General features: G+C 43.2%; 1 protein-coding gene across 1 annotated transcript in view; it reads left to right on the forward strand.

The window, feature by feature from the left end:
- Positions 1–16,859, forward strand: part of myo7bb (myosin VIIBb) — a 36,221-nt gene that overhangs the window by 17,625 nt on the left and 1,737 nt on the right. Inside the window, exons 21-46 of the mRNA XM_066677811.1 lie at positions 44–253; positions 761–778; positions 854–1,060; positions 1,224–1,376; positions 1,484–1,534; positions 2,123–2,265; positions 2,544–2,670; positions 4,446–4,565; positions 5,258–5,431; positions 5,573–5,800; positions 6,200–6,370; positions 6,834–6,951; positions 7,296–7,422; positions 8,017–8,180; positions 8,981–9,162; positions 9,270–9,382; positions 10,077–10,210; positions 10,888–11,041; positions 11,735–11,890; positions 12,783–12,888; positions 12,978–13,091; positions 13,194–13,281; positions 14,032–14,138; positions 15,041–15,226; positions 16,033–16,149; positions 16,236–16,319. Of these exons, the coding sequence (XP_066533908.1) occupies positions 44–253; positions 761–778; positions 854–1,060; positions 1,224–1,376; positions 1,484–1,534; positions 2,123–2,265; positions 2,544–2,670; positions 4,446–4,565; positions 5,258–5,431; positions 5,573–5,800; positions 6,200–6,370; positions 6,834–6,951; positions 7,296–7,422; positions 8,017–8,180; positions 8,981–9,162; positions 9,270–9,382; positions 10,077–10,210; positions 10,888–11,041; positions 11,735–11,890; positions 12,783–12,888; positions 12,978–13,091; positions 13,194–13,281; positions 14,032–14,138; positions 15,041–15,226; positions 16,033–16,149; positions 16,236–16,319 (3,552 nt within the window). The remainder of the gene's footprint in view (positions 1–43; positions 254–760; positions 779–853; positions 1,061–1,223; positions 1,377–1,483; positions 1,535–2,122; positions 2,266–2,543; positions 2,671–4,445; positions 4,566–5,257; positions 5,432–5,572; positions 5,801–6,199; positions 6,371–6,833; positions 6,952–7,295; positions 7,423–8,016; positions 8,181–8,980; positions 9,163–9,269; positions 9,383–10,076; positions 10,211–10,887; positions 11,042–11,734; positions 11,891–12,782; positions 12,889–12,977; positions 13,092–13,193; positions 13,282–14,031; positions 14,139–15,040; positions 15,227–16,032; positions 16,150–16,235; positions 16,320–16,859) is intronic.

Consider the following 16,859-nt stretch of genomic DNA (forward strand, 5'->3'; position numbering starts at 1 on the left):
CACCTTTTAACTGTTATTGTTGTTGTTGTTGTTGTTGTTCCAGGCTGCACTGTCAGAGCAGGAGAGACAGGTTCCAGAGCTCGTCACTCTGGAGCAGCAGAGGCGACTGAGGGAGATGCTCAGCCAGTCACACGCAGACAATATATCCACTAAATCAGAGGCAGCCAGTGAAGAGGAGATGGTGGAATCCATGTTTGGCTTCCTGCCCAGTGCTGTGGGGGGTCAGGAGGGTCCTCCACATGTGAGCTTCCAGGTAATGTCACTGAGGAGGTGTGGACGCTCCTTTTGATCACAATCACCCATGGTGGACACAGATGGTCAGCAATTCTCTTACCCTTCTAGTATCTTTTCATTTACTCTCTTTTCTCCTCATCTCTTCTGTCCTCTGCTTTTCTCTTTTCTCCTCTTTTTATCTTTTCTTTTTTCTTTTTAATTCTGTTCTTTTCTGTTCTACTCCCTTGTACTGTATTCTAACTTTACTCCTGTTCTTTCCTCTTCTGTTGCGTTCTGTTTTCTCACTCTCTACTCTTCTTTTCTTCTCATATGTTCTTATCTCTTTTCTTCTAACTGCTCTTATCTCCTCACTCTCCTCACTTCTATGTTCTTGTCTCCTAATATACCTTCTCTCCTCTCCTTTTCGCTTCTGTTCTCTTATGTCTTTTTGCTTCTCCTTTTCTCTTCTCTTCTCTTTCTCATGCCCTTGAAGTGTAGGTTTATAGTCCATTGTCCACTGCTCCACTCTCCTTGTTTTGGTGTGTAGGATCTGCAGGGAGAACCCGTGGAGCAGAGGAAGGTGGAGCAGAGGAAGGTGGAGCAGAGGGAGAAGGAGCAGAGGGAGAAGGAGCAGAGGGAGAAGGAGCAGAGGGAGATGGAGCAGAGGGAGACAGTGATGAAGATCACAGTGACTCCAGTAGAGGAGGAAGAGCAGGAGGAAGAGGAAGATGAGTTTTCCTTCTCAAAATTTTCCGCTCTGCATTTCCAAGGCTCTGCTACACACACACACATCGATCAGAGGCTTCGGCAGTCATTGCTGCGCCACGAGGATGAAGGAGACGCTCTGGTAATCACCATCATCATCATCACAATCTTCAACATGATCGTTATCAGAGGAATGTTTGCTAAATTAATAAATCTGGTCTTCTCTTTTCTCTTCTCATCACTACTCTTCTCTACTTTGCTTTTCTCTCCTCTCCTCCTCACTCTACTCTACTCTACTCTTCCAGGCATGTTTAACAGTGTGGTGGATCATACTGAGGTTTATGGGGGATATTCCTGAGCCCAAACAGGCTCGTCTGTCAGTAGTCGCTGACCCGATCCAGCGGAACCTGGGCCAAAGACAAGCTCGGCGTCTCAGTAACCTGGTGGGATTAGATGAGGTAAAACCTTCTGTTCACTGTGTCCCGCTCTCTGGTAGAATCCCTTTGTATTTTGGAGATGATGTGGACTCTGCTGTGCTGAGTTTAATCAATATTGTGTTTTACAGAAAATGTTGCGAAAAAAGCACAAGAGAAAACACTCTGCGATTCCTGAAGAGGTCAGATTCTAGGAGCTGTTGTGTCCAGATCCCACTTGACTATTTGCAAACTTTCACCCTGTTCTTCAATGCTCAGGACCCCTACAGAGCAAGTCTGATCTGGGTGGTAGATCATTCTCAGCGCTGCAGTGTCTCTGACGTGGAATCAGTGTGGATCAGACACAGCAGTGCTGCTGGAGTTTTTAAAACTCAGTGTCACTGCTGGACTGAGATATGTCCACCAACCAAAAACATCCAGCCGACATCGTCCTGTGTCCACTGATGAAGGACTAGAGGATGACCGACACACTGTGCAGCAACAGATGAGCTACTGTCTTTGACTTTACATCTACAAGATGGACCAACAAATCACCACCACACCGTCAGTGTCACTGCAGCACTGCAAATGATCCACGACCACATCATACCTGCACTGTGGGTATCCTGATCATTAAAGAACAGCGTAAAATTTGAAAGGGGATGATAATGTCTGTAACTGTGAAACTGCAGAGTGGTCCTGTGTGGTCAGTGAAGCTGAGAGTATGGACAATGAGTGTAGATTCAAGGTTAAATGTCACTAACAATGTTGCTACATTTACCATCATCCAGCCATCGGTGGAAACCCTGGATCCAAACTTTAGAGGTGAGGATGATATTCTGATTGGAGAAGGTCCTACATTTGATCGTCCAATGACACCTTTGGAGAAACTACACATCATCGTAGGATACGCCATCATGAGACCCAACATTAGGTATGGCTTCTGTTTTTACATGTGCAGTAGGACGGTCCTCCAGACTAAAATACAATGGAACCATTAGCCATGCTGTTGCTGGATGTGTCTGCTCTCACATTCCCGCCCTGATTTCACAAAGTTAGTAAGTTAGAATGTTACCTTACTATTGGGCCATGCACTGTAAAAGAGGCCATGGCTGACAGGGTAATAACCAATGATTGGGAGAAACTTGGGTATGACAAATAAATTATTCAATTTGATCAGTAGCTTAAGTCTTTCTCTACTGTGCGCTGCAGAGATGAGATCTACTGTCAGATCTGTAAGCAGCTCACCAAAAACAAAAATAAGCAGAGCTACACCAGAGGCTGGGTGCTTCTGTCCATCTGCCTGGGCATCTTCCCTCCAACGGAGCTCCTCACTGAGGTAGGAATTTTGGAATTGACAAGGCTTCAAGGGTGTGTGTATGTGTCCGGTTTCCTCCCACGGTCCAAAAACATACATTGGTAGGTGGATTGGTGACTCAAAAGTGTCCGTAGGTGTGACTGTGTGTGTGTGTGTGTGTGTGTGTGTGTGTGTGTGTGTGTGTGTGTGTGTGTGTGTGTGTGTGCGTGTGTGTGTGTGTGTGTTGCCCTGTGAAGGACTGGCGCCCCCTCAAGGGTGTATTCCCGCCTTGCGCCCAATGATTCCAGGTAGGCTCTGGACACACCGCGACCCCTGGATAAGCGGTTACAGATAATGAATGCATGAATATATATATATATATATATATATATATATATATATATATATATATATATATATATGTGTGTGTGTGTGTGCGTGTGAGTGTGTGTGTGTGTGTAAATATTTATTTATTTACTTTTTATTTATTTCTTTAGAGAGAGAGAGGGAGTCACTGTCCTTTTTATCTTCAAACTTCATCAGACAATGGCCTCTGTGTTTAGTGCTGAATGAGCTCTGAATTGGTGCAGAGAGAACAATGCAAGCTTTTATTTTTTGAGAGGTTTTTAAAAAAATAATTTTCCACAGTTTTCAGCCTTTGGATTTTAGTAGGCCCCAGAGGAAATTTTAATTGGTTGTTCTTTAATGTCTCATGAGAGATAATGTTGATTCTCCTAAAATTCCTTAAGAGAAAAAAGAATGAGACCAAAAGGAGGAATGTGACACGAGAGAGTTATAAAGGATACAGAGAGCAGGGTTTAGTTCATTTGGCATATAGTCTGAGCACAGTTTTGTGACTTTACTGAGATCCCCACTGAAACTCCAGAGGAGACAAGTGTGAGATTACTAAGGTATAAGTCTCAGAAGACACATTTGAGCATCAGGAGTCTTATGCTAAAGTCTCCTTTGTCTTTCCATCTGATCTCAGTTTTGTCTAGGAGAAACTACTGAGATATTAAGGAGATCTCCTTTTTGTTGTGTGATGTCGAGGCAGCCACAGAACCAATAGGATTTAATGATAACCTTTATGTCCCTGCCCTCAATAAAGATCCTGTCTACAGTGCATTTGACCTCTAAAGTCCTGCAGGAATGTGGGAATGTCTTGTGGGGGACAGCTGTAATGGTCTTTTTAATGATAACCCTCCTGTACCTGCACTGTACCATAATGACATGTGCAGGGGTCTCAGTGCAGTGTCAGGGGGCACTGTGTGTGTGTTCTACAGATCACCGTCTACAGTTACTTCACCAGCTGCCTCTCAGCTCTTGTCCGCTGCAGGGGCATCCAAACTCAAGCTAATGCTCCCCTACCGATGCCACTGTTTTTTAGTTGTTTTTGTGTCATTGTGATGCCATATTTCGCAGTGTGTCCAGCCATTGCAGCTCAGAGAAGTGGCAGAGGATTTTTGGAGATTTTAAACCCTCTTAAACTATGTGATGAATAAAACCCTGGGGTAAATGTTTTTTTTTCTGTGTCATGTATTTAAGGTTAACATACAATTTTATAAACCTAATAATGAGTGTCCAGTGTATTTAAAGGGCAGTTCCTTTGCAATCCAATAGGGGTCAGTGTGGGATTACTTCTCCTCTTTCTGTTGGAAATGGAGGAATCCTATAAAATAATTTTACCCTATTCGTTGTTTATTCATTCATTGTTATTTCAAAGTGAATGTTTGTCTAGTGTTGTTCTATTGTTTGGCCCTGTGTATCATTCTGTGGTCATTTCTTTTTTGACCCTTATCTGTTCTATGTTCTCACAGTACCTGCAGAGTTTTATCCGCCGAGGACCCAATGACTTCTCCTCAAGTTGTGCCAAACGCCTCCAGCGCACTTTAGCTAACGGCGAGAGAAACGAACCTCCATGTTACATAGAACTACGGGTACGAGTGAAGTCTGATCAGTTTATTGTCACTGTCCAAACGCTGTCATTTTGTAGTGGCAAAGCTAAGAATGTAACTTCAAAAGAACATTGTCTAGTGCGTCACATCAGTGATGCCCTGTGTCCTTTCAAATTTACCACCTGAGCTTTAATTGCCCTTGTTCATCAGAATTGTCTAAAAGCAAGTCAAGATCTGAGCGCGGTTGATGAATCAGCTTCTGTGTGTGAAATTAAGCTCTGCTCACCTACACCTAATCTACATATGTTTTGGTAGTGAGCCAATGAAAAATGGAGTTTGGAGGCTTGTAAGCCAATGTATTCAAACAAAGGCAAGGTTTGCAGTGAAGCTTTGTGTGAAATGTTTTAACAAAACCTGACAGAGGTGTGCAGTGGTTATATCATTACCCACAGAGAAATAACTCCACACAAAAACTGGAGTGTAACTCAATGCTTCGCATTCAAATTAAAGTTGTGTGAAAGCAACAATATACAGCGGTTGTGTTGTAGTGTAGTTGGTAAGACCACTACTCTGAACTCAGAAGATTCAGGTTTAGTTCCCTGCTCAGGTAACTGCACCACAGTCCTTGGGCAAGACGTCTAACTTTAAAGCACAATGTCTGCTGAATTCCGTACCTGTGAATGTTGATGTAGCTGATGGAGTGATCTGTGAGGGGTTTGTGTTGTGATCTCCAGGCTGTGGAGGCGAAGGAGCCGATGGTGATGGTGGTGACACTGATGGATGGACAGACTCTCAGTCTGAACGTGGACTCAGGCAGCACCTCCGCAGAACTGTGCAGCGACATTGCTGCCAAAATTAACCTGCAGGACACCTTCGGATTCTCCCTCTACATCGCCCTCTACGAGAAGGTGGGTACAGGTGTCCACAGATGTGTGTGTGTGTGTGTGTGTGAGAGAGAGACTGGGTGAGTGTGTGAATCTGTCCACAGGTGTGAGTATGAGTGACTGGGTGTGTCCCTCTGAGCTCTGTGTGTTTGCCATGGTGCACAGGTCTGGTCACTGGGCAGTGGAGGAGAGCATGTGTTGGATGCGATTTCTCAGTGTGAGCAGGAGGAGAGGAGGCAGGGCAAAGAGGAGCAGCATGCCCCCTGGAGGCTGTCCTTCCGCAAAGAGCTCTTCACCCCCTGGCACGACTGCAGCACAGACCCTGTCAGCACTGAGCTCATCTACAGACAGATCATCCACGGCCTTAAGAATGGAGAGTACACGTCCAGTAAGGTCAGCTACCGAATAAACACTTCAACTTACACTCTCTAGACTAAAAGTCTGATCAGTGCACACCTCACACCTGTTGCCCCTGTTACCCCTACGTCCAAACAGGGGGAAAATGAAGCACAAAGAAAAAAGAGGAGCACAAAGGAAACACAGAGACATAAGCACAGAGCATAAATTAAATAAAGAACAGTGTAAAGAAAAAGAGAAGTGCTTTGTTAGCAATATCTTATTATTTTAACTCTTAAAGAACCCACATTGACTCCATACTTTCTCTCCAGAAGAATCCTCTTAGAAGCATCTTCTTTAGGATGAAACGCTGTTGTGGTTATGAATATTAATTACAGATGCTGAATCACACTTATGAGTCCTCCCAGCTCTCTTCTGTTGTCTTGTGTTTTCCAGGATGATGACGATTACGTGAAGTTGGCAGCAAAACACTACTATATCCAGTACGGCTCAGAGAGCCGCATGGACACTGCCAGGAAAGTGGTGAAGGAATGTATCAGCCTCCATCTGATTGAGAGTAAATCTGAAGCCAAGCTGGTGCAGCTGGTCATGTCTGCGCATTCAAAGGTATTATTTATACATTAAGGTTAGGATATGCCACTTTGTTTTCCCTGAGGGAATAGTTTATTAAACTTTTGGCCAGAACAAACATAACATCTCTGGCATTTATTACCTGCACAGGAACATTTTAAAGTGTTTTTGGGTAATGTGTTATTTGAATCTAAATCTCAGACATGTGTAGTATTAAAAATGACAACTGACATTTTATTAAGAAAATAAATAACTTAAATTAAAAATGAAGTATTAATACGATATGTTCCTGATCTCTTACATCGAGATCCCCATCTTTAAATCGTCTAAAACCAAAGTCACACAGGGTCCTGGGGTTGTGGGTTTGAGCCCTGCTCCGTGTGAGGACTAGCTGTGGTGTGTTCTCCCTGTGTCCACATGGGTTCCCTCCAGTGGTGTTTGAGAGTTGTTAGAAACCTGAAGAGTCTCTGTGGTTTTACCTCCATTCCCTGTCTCCTAGGCAGGTTATACTATCTCCCACCACAGCGTGGACACCGTGAAAGCTGAGGTGGTCAGCCACGCTCGACTGAAGTGGCCTATTTACTTCTCCAAATTCTTCGAGGCTTCCAAGATTTCAGGTAAACTCAGTCATGGACTGAACTCCACATGCATAGTTCAATTACAGCAGAGTGGGGTTTTTGTGGTGGGTGATAATTAATTAAATTTAACCCAGTAATGTCCAATGATTACATTTATTAAAAGCATGAAATTAATGGGATGCTCTGAAAAAGCTCTGGACTGTGTTGCAGTGGAACTGTGTTCTCTGGAGTGAGACATCCCCATTTGACACTCTGGGGAGTTGGAGTGGCGTTAGTGATCCAGAACTAATCCCCCTATATCAGCACTTTACTCACTAATATTTATACGTATTAGTTATGCATTATTTATTATAGTTGTTGATATTGTAATATCTTTTCTCCAGGTCCCACTTTGCCACAGGACCAGTTTGTGGTTGCTGTGAACTGGAGTGGAGTCTCTTTCCAGGAAGGAAAAGAAAAGACTTTTCTGCAGCTCTCCTACCCCGAGCTGACTGGGGTCCATGCACTCAGGTGCGGTAATTTTAAATCCTATGTTTTTACCCCAGGTGAAACATAGCTGTCCTTCAATTTATTGCTCCACAGATTGTGACAGATCTGTTCACTTATACACTGTGAACAGCAATCTCAAATATCGAAAAATATTCAGTACTCAGCACAATGCTAGCTACTGCGACGTCTGTTAAAACTGGGCAGTTATAATGTGTTGAGCTCCAGTGTTGTTGTTGTCTTAGCAGCAGTTGGATATTAAGCTGTGGCTGGGTTCATGTCTCAGTCTTCAACCACCCCACTCCCTTTTCTGGCAATGATTCATTCATTCATTCATTGTCTATAAGAGCTTATCCAGTTCAGGGGCACGGTGGTCAGGAGCCTACCTGGAATCACTGGGTGCAAGGAGGGAACGCATCCTGAAAGGGGCGGAAGTCCTTTGCAGGGCGACACACACTCACAGATTCACTCACAATTTCCAGTCCACCTACCAACAACATGTTTTTGTTGGTAGATGGCACAGGTACGTCTTCACTTTTATGGTCTTGTTCTTAATTCTTTCTTTGGTGTGTGGGTCGTGCGTGTGTGTGTGGGTGTGTGTCTGCGTGGATTTCTCAGTGAGGGCAGGGCTGGTGAGGTGGTGTGTATGTCCACTCTGACGGGAGAGTATAAACTGAAGGCAGACAAAGCACACATCATGATGGACCTGATCACCCTATTCCTCGCGGGGTTAAAGGAGCGCTCCGTTTATGCTGTGGCCCTCCAGGACACCAGCCGGCAAGGTACAGTACACGCACTGACATGGTGGTGGTGGTGGTGTGTTAGTGTGTGTTGTGCTGGTAGGAGTGGATCAGACACAGCAGCGCTGCTGGAGTTTTTAAACCCCTCACTGTCACCGCTTGACTGAGAATTGTCTACAAACAAAATCATCCAGATGACAGCACCCTGCATCCACTGATGGAGGACTAGACGACGAACAACACACACTGTGCAGCGACAGATGAGCTACTGTCTCTGACTTTACATCTACAAGGTGGACCAACGAGGTAGGAGTGTCTCACAGAGCGGACAGTGAGTGGACACAGGGTTTAAAAACTTCAGCGGCACTGCTGTCTCTGATCCTCTCACACCGCCACAACACACACTAACACACCATGTCATTTTCACTGCAGCGCTGAGAACCACCGAAACATACCTGCTCTGTGGGGGCTAACAAAGTATGCAGAGCAATTTTTGTTGTAGTAATTTTTAAACACACACACACACAAGGCTAAAAACACTGAATGTACACTGGAGGGGGCTTTAACTGCCCCAGAAAACAATAATAGGGAGAATAACACCTCTGTCGTTGCCTCTCCGGGCTCAGCACTGCTGAAACTACATTATGTAACTTTTAAAGGAGTGAAGGTGGACCCCTTTTTTCCACTACAGTTACATAAATTACAATAGGAGAGCCCCAGAAGCAAAAACACTAAAAATAAAAAACAAATCATGAAACAAAAACAGGAAAAAACTATTTTACATATTGTTCCTTTAATGCCTCCTAGTGATTAATTCAAAGTTTAAATATTTCTGTCTGTAGATGACGCGATGCTGTTGAGCTGCAGAAAGGGAGACCTTGTGTACATCATCAAGGACGGAGAGTACTCTTCTGACGGAGGTTGGGTTAAAGGACGAAATGAGAGAACAGGTCAAAGTGGAGCCATATCTACAGAGGCCATCACTGTGTTGCCAACTCTCAGCCAACCCACTGAGGAACTGCTGGTAACTGATCAACCTCAGTCCAGTTCAGCTCAGAGGTTTTTAGGGATATAGATGGTTAATGGAAAGGGTTTGGGCAAAAGTGCACTTGTTTTTGTTGTTTCTTTTAGATACAGTTGATCCCTGGTTCCAGGAAATCAGTCAATCCACAGCCAAAGGATGGAATCACTGCAGACAGAGTGGCACTCATTACACTCAAAGAATTCTCTTCTGAGTACTTCAGGTACACAGTCCTTAAAATTATTAGGCCCAGTCCCGTTTGTTTTTACCCATACCCCTTGTTTTTAAGTGTCTTCTTGACTTGGAACTCAGTTACAATGTGTAGTTAAAATCTTCCCTTACAAGCTGCAATGAAACTTCAATTACCTGATGCGTCATCTGCAGCTCTGCACCAATCTGCAGTGATATCAGAGAAGAAGCTGGACTTTAGTTACATTTAGGGCCTCATTCGCCTTCAGAAGAGTTCAACAATCATATACTATCCCCCTCTCCTCACTCTTCTGTTATATGAAGCTGAATTCAAATTCTTTTTTTGGCAGATTTTAGTTAGAAACTTCCAGTTCCACCTTAAATGTTTCAATAGCTTCATGTGCTAGAATGCAATTTTTTCATAATTTAAGTTGGAAACTGTAAATTTACAGCTAACTACAGAGACATCAGCTGCTACTAGTGCTTTTTTCTGCTTGTTCTGAAGTAAAGAACCATAATCCACAGAAAATACATTAAACTAAGATAATACACTGTTGATCTTAGAGTTTAAAGGAGAAAATGCTAACATCTGTGGATTGTTTGGTCGCTGCATAGCGTCTCGCCAGTGATTCTGCAGAGACCTTTGTGTTCTCTTGATCTTCATGGTCAGTGGGATGTCTTAGCCATGCTGGTGTGTTTACTGTGGCTTTGATGCTGTTGACCCACAGGGAGCCAGGAAAACATGGTAAAAGGGGTCAGGAGAAACTCTGGGCCAGATCCAAAGAACCGCTGAAACATCCTCTACTGAAGAATCTGCAGAACAACTCAGAGCTCAGCCAGTTGGCCTGCCTTTCCTTCTCAGATATCCTCCCTGGATCTTCACACATTCACCCACTCACTCACTCAGACCTGTGTACAGTATGACACATTCACCACACTCAGACCTGTGTACAGTTTTGCGCACTCTCCCAGTCACACTCACACCTATGTACAGTTTCACCCTTTCACCCAGTCATTCACAAAAGCAGACTCGTGGACAGTTTCACACACTCACTCATTCACTGACACACTCAGTATTTCACACACTCATTCCTATGAACCATTTCACACATTCACCTTGTTTATTACTGACACTCACTTACCTTTAGAGACTGCACCAGAATGGGGTGCTGTTGTGCTTTGTTCTTTATTCACCCTTCAGAGTTTTACATGTGTTTGGGAAGGTTAATTTAACATCCATTCGCTCTGACTGAGAATCCATAGAAAGTACCTTTTTTGTAATGCTTTTATTTTGCATTTAGAGTTAAATTCTTTCATAAAACAACACTATGCATTTTACCTTAAAATTACAGCTCCACTGAGCTGTAACAGGGAAAATAGAGCTACTCCAGGCTCAGCAATGGAGAAAGTGCACTATGTTACATTTGGAGTCAGGCCAAATATGTGTTTTTTGTGGTTAAACCAGACTAGGTGGTGTGTAAACTAGGGGGTGTATTTACATATTTACAACGGTTACTGTTTCCCTTAACTGTCCTCTACCCATCATGAAGTACATGGGTGACTACCCTGTGAAGAATGTGCGTACCCCGATAGAGCTGACAGATCAGATATTTGGTCCAACTCTACAGCACACAGACCTGAGGGATGAGGTCTACTGCCAGATCATGAAGCAGATGACCAACAACAACAATGGGTCAGTCAAACTGGGACAAGACTGTGCATCACTGTTAGCCCTTTTCCACCAACATGGAACTGGTCCGTTTCCTGTTCACAATCATGATTTGGAACTGTTTAACACGTTCCCACCAACATAAACTGGTTAGCCAACCAGGAACCTTATATCCCAATTGGAAGCAAAGAAAAGTAGGTTCCTTAGTGTGAACTCTGATGGCATCTGTGGTCATCTCAAGATAAAGAAGCTCCAGAAACAGTTCAGAACCACAAATAAAGTGTTACGGTGCAGTGGCGCTGGATGGGTAATTTTTACAGTGTGTTCTAGGAATAAACAAAAGCAAATAAGACAGGAACATGCTCCATTTGTGTGATTTCTGGGGCAGTGATAAGTACATCACGAGACGCGTTGGATACACTTCTCCACTGTTCATAAATTCACCAGACGACTCAGAACCCAGCAGTAATTACACTAATATCTCACCCTGATGTGACTGCACCTTAAACAGTGGATAAACCATGACTCTGTCCTGACTCTATTAATATATCTACTGAATTCAGCTACAGCGACACTGGAGCTGACCCCCATAGCACCCCCTGCTGATGATGTATCCCATCAAAACTGGTGGAAACGCAAGAACCGGAGTTCATTTGGTGGAAAAGGGCTAAGTTATTATGCGCTGCTGTAGATGTAATGCCTGTTTATCTCTGGCAGGTTGAGTCTGGAGCGAGGCTGGCAGCTCTTGTGGCTTTGCTGTGGCCTCTTTCCACCGAGTCACACTTTACTGAAACATGTTCAGAGATTCCTGGAGTCCAGAGTCCGAGAGCCTTTATCTGCTGCCTGTCTGCAGAGAATGAAGGGCATGCTCCGGTAAGATCTCAACCAGGACCGCCATTAAAACCAAAAAGAAATCGAGTCTTCAAAATAAAAGTATTTAAAAGTGCTTCTTTTTAATAAATGTTAAAGGAGAGAACAAATTATGTTTTTATTAAATTTTAACATTTTTATTAACATTTCCTTTTTCATTTCGGTGTCTGAATTTTTCCTTATTTTGGGGTAGGACATGCTGTTCTCACACATATGTCTCTCTCTCTCTCTCTCTCTCTCTCTCTCTCTCTCTCTCTCTCTCTCGTGAACTGGACACGCTTAGGTTTAGGTGAGAGTAGCTAGTACTGGATTAACTTGACTAGCTGAACCTGTTGTCTTTGTAGTGACTGTCAATAAAAACACTTCATTACCATTTTTATTTATTCTCATTAATTTATTACAAATCGTTAATGGATGTGGATAGAATAGTCACACTGTGAGGGTCCGCTCAGAGGTCCATCATTTGGCGTTGCCCGGTGTAGGGTGTAGGCTTTCTGTCACTGAAGGCTGTTCCAATGTAAGGAATCCTTAATATACAGCTGAGAAATTTTATATTTGTTTTGGTTGACATTCCTGAAACATACTTCACTTGCTCAAGATTCACCGTGCAGATACACACAAGAAAATCTCTGGTCCAGGTTTAGGACATTCTGAGAATAGTTTTCAAGGTTTCATAGGTTTCCAAAGGCCTCTGTTAGATACGGGACAACACCGGATACATTTCAGGGTGGGAGAGCTGTGGAAGTGGAAAACCAGCCAGGGACCGGGGACCAGAGTCAGGACCATGCAGTGGAAAGGCAGCATTACTCTGAAGCCAAGCTGGCTTATATCGAGGATATTTTGAGAGATTTCACTCTGAGCATCTTCTCACTTGGAGATCTGTTTTGTTTTTCAGGATTGAAGCCAGGAAACTGCCACCTCATCTGGTTGAAGTGGACGCCATTCAGCAGAACAGCTCTCAGATCTTCCACAAAGTTCACTTCCCCAACGATACGACGGAGGTGTGGAACTAGAAATCATGTCAGGGTTGTTCTTTTCACCTTCATCGTCACGTCATTCAATCTGTCCCTCGTTTTCTTATCGTCCCCAGATCTATGAGGTCACCACCACTACGAGGATCCGTGATCTCTGTCGCAGCATCGCCAATAACCTCAGCCTGTCTTCTGCTGATGGATACAGCCTCTTTGTGAAAACCACAAACAAGGTCCCAGCATCTTTTTCTAAAGACGACTGCATACTGAGACAGAACTGATCTCGACAGAAACAGGAGAATGTACATAACCTTGTATCTGCTGGTGTTTTTCAGGTGGTGAGCATGAATGAGCAGCAGTACTTCTTTGACGAATTGAAGCAACTCACAGAAGCACCCAAGAAAGTAAAGAAATCCAAGGATGGTAAATAAGACTCGTGCAGCGCTAGTGTTTATCTCTTGTTCTTGCTGTAAAATCAACACACACACAATCCTTTCCATGCTCTGGGAGGTGCTGGGCTGTCAACTAACATTTTTGTGGCACACATCTTGTGGCTCACAAGCCAGGTTTCCATCCAAAAAATTCACTAATAAAATTCGCAATAAAAACATCAGCTGAAAACAAAAGTTAAATGAGTTTCCACCCACTGCATGTTGGTGAATGAACAACAGATGATGTAGGGTCTCGTGCTCATAGGTGGCATCGAAACCAGGGAGATGAGTGTTTTTTTTTTGTTTTTTTTGCTTTGATCAGAACAGTTTTTACTTTCGTTTAAATCAAAAACACACTTTATATCAAAAAAGTAGTATAGAGATTATTCTTATTGTTTTGACAGAAAATAAATGCTGTGTGGTCTCTGACTTTTGCACGATGATGTTATCTACACATGCTCTAAAATAAGAAGCTCAGATTTGCCCAAGTGCTGGTATGAAAACAGAAAATGTTCCTAAACTGTGGAGAGGGGAGGAAAGAAAGGAGAGTTGCGAGGAGTCTGATAAAAGCTTCTTCACAGAGGACCCACAGCAGCACAAGCGTATAGTGTAGTGTGTACTTTTCTTCTCACTGTGTAATCCTACTTCTTTATGATTAAATGCCACTTAAGTACTTTTCTGAAGCTTTTTGTCAGTGCCACTGTACGCAGGGATGTTTGAGCTTTTGTTTTTGTTTGTGTAGGAATTGCAGCATGCGTCCCCTATCTTGTCCTGTTCATGAGGAAGCTGTGGTTTAATGTGATTCCTGGGAAGGACACGACGGCTGACCTCATGTTCCACTTCCCCCAGGTTGGACTCTTTGTTTTTGCCTTGTTTCTCTTTATCAAATTATAATCCTAAAACAGTAATTCTACAACAGTCAGCTCAGACAGAGTGATCTGATTGGACGAGAGACATTCCCTGTGCTGATATATATATATATATATATATATATATATATATATATATATATATATATATATATATATATATATATATATATATATATATATATATATATATATATGTGTGTGTAGAACAGCAGTGCGGTTTTTAACTGTGTGTATCATTCCACCTTACAGTTGGGTTCTGTTAATGCTTCAATAAGTTCAGTCACATCAGAGGGGGTTTTAAAGAGGGTCTCTACAGCAGCAGCAGCGATAAAATGTGTTAGTGTGTGTTGCGCTGATACGAGTGGATCAGACACAGCAGTGCTGCTGAAGTTTTTAAACACTTTGTCCACTCACTGTTCACTCTGTTAGACTCTACTACCTTTTTGGTCCAACTTGTAGATGTAAAGTGGATGCACAGTGTGTGTTGGTCGTCCTTTAGTCCTTCATCAGTGACACAAGACGCTGTCGGCTGAATGTTTTTGTTTGTGGACAATTCTCAGTTCACTCATATCAGCACAAGACACATAAACATGATCATTCACCCAATTCATACCTGCCCTGTAGGTGTCCTGAGCATTGAAGAACAGGGTGAAAGTCAACAAACAATGTATGCAGAACCACAGGTGGACTAGCGTCTGTAATTGTAGAATTACACAGTAGTGCTGTGTGGTCAGTGGAGCTGAGAGAGTGGACAGTGAGTGTAGAAACAAGGAAGTTGGCATAATGTTATAGATGAACGGCGAACACATGCTGTATATAGTTCTTCTTGGTTGCAATGAAGCTGGAACGGGCTTAATGTTTTCACTGCTGTGTCTTCAGGAGTTGCCGAAGTATCTGCGTGGCTTCCACAGCGTGAGTAAAGAGGAGCTGATAGACTTGGCGGGTTTACTCTTCAGGGTCAAAGTGGACACAGACCGCTCTCAGTTCATCATGATTCCAAAAATGCTGAAGGATTTAGTGCCCGCGGATCAGCAGAAGATCATGTCGTCTGACGAATGGAAGAAGGTGTGTGTCTTAGCGCAGAATCAGTTTATTTGCTAAGTTTAACATAAAATAAAAAAATAAAAGCGTCTTGTAAAAAAGTTTTGACGTGTTTTAAATTAGATTATCTTTTATTTTGGAGGAATTGTGCACATAAATGTCAGTATAAATGTCTTATTTAGTATATTTAGTATTTACCTTATTGTCATATACAGGGCTGCATCAATATAATTTGAATTGAGTAAAATTAAAGATACAGTGGCGCTCTACAGGTAGCATCTCTGTCACACAGCTCCAGGGTCCAGGGGTTGTGGGTTCAAACCCCGCTCTGGGTGACTGTCTGTGAGGAGTTTGGTGGCTTCTCCCTGTGTCTGCGTGAGTTTTCTCCGGGTGATCTGGTTTCCTCCCACGGTCCAAAAACACACATTGGTAGGTGGATAGGCGACTCAAAAGTGTCCATAGGTGTGAGAGTGTGTGTCACCCTGCGATGGACTGGCGCCCCCTCCAGGATGTTTTCCAAAATTGTGCCTATTTACTCTGGGTAGGCTCTGTAATTAAGAAATAACATTTATACCTCACCAATTAGCATCAGCTACATGCTCAGGTGTGAAATGAATGTAAATACTTTACGGCCTTGGTAAATCTCCCTTCAGTCATTCATTAAGACCCTAAAAATTCCTCTCTGTTCAGAGTTACTGAAGTAGAAGTTATTTTTTAGCATAAAAAAGTCCCCTCACACCTTAAAAGTGGTTTAGCTGTAACATCAATATATGCCTTCTTTTAGAGTGTGGAGAAATGACAGAGTAAGTGTTTCCATTTTGTGGTTCCAGCACATCATCAGTGCGTACAACAAGCAGGCGGGCATCACCGTGGATGAGGCGAAAGTCAACTTCTTGAAGGTCATCTCTCAATGGCCCACCTTCGGCTGCGCCTTCTTTGAAGTGAAGGTAAGCCAACATCACTAATAATCAGTATCAATTATATAAACTGCATCAGGCTTCTTTCCCTCACTGTTCACTTCTGTCCTCCACAGCAAACGTCTGAGCGCAGCTACCCCAGTGTTATCATGATTGCAATCAGCAAACAAGGGGTCAGTCTTAGTGAGCCCAAAACTAAGGTAAACATTTCTGTGTGAGCTTTTTTTGTGGATGTTTTTAACCGAAGCATGTACAATGTAGTTCTACAATTACACACTGTTATTACTCTGCATACTTTATTAGCCCCCTTTCACCCTGTTCTGAACAACACAAGACCACCAAAGAACATGTCGTCCTCTAGTGCTACATCAGTGGACACAGGATGCAGACGGCTGGATGTTTTTGGTAGTTGGACTTTTCTCAGTCGAGCAGTGACAACGAGGGCTTTAAAAACTTCAGCAGCACTGCTGTGTCTTATCCACTTGTACCAGTACACACTAACACACCACCACCACGTCAGTGTCACTGCAGCACTGAGAATGATCCACCACTAAATCATACCTGCTCTGTGGGGGTCTTGATCGTTGAAGACCAGGATGAAAGTGGGGTAAAAATGTATGCAGATCAACAGATGGACTACAGTCTGTAATGGTAGAACTACACAGTGCTCCTGTGTGGTCAGCGGAGCTAAGCGAATAGATAATGAGTGTACAATATTAGAGTGCGAGCGTGCGTGTGTT

Source organism: Hoplias malabaricus, chromosome 1 (assembly GCF_029633855.1).
Source record: "Hoplias malabaricus isolate fHopMal1 chromosome 1, fHopMal1.hap1, whole genome shotgun sequence".
Classification (NCBI taxonomy): domain Eukaryota; kingdom Metazoa; phylum Chordata; class Actinopteri; order Characiformes; family Erythrinidae; genus Hoplias; species Hoplias malabaricus.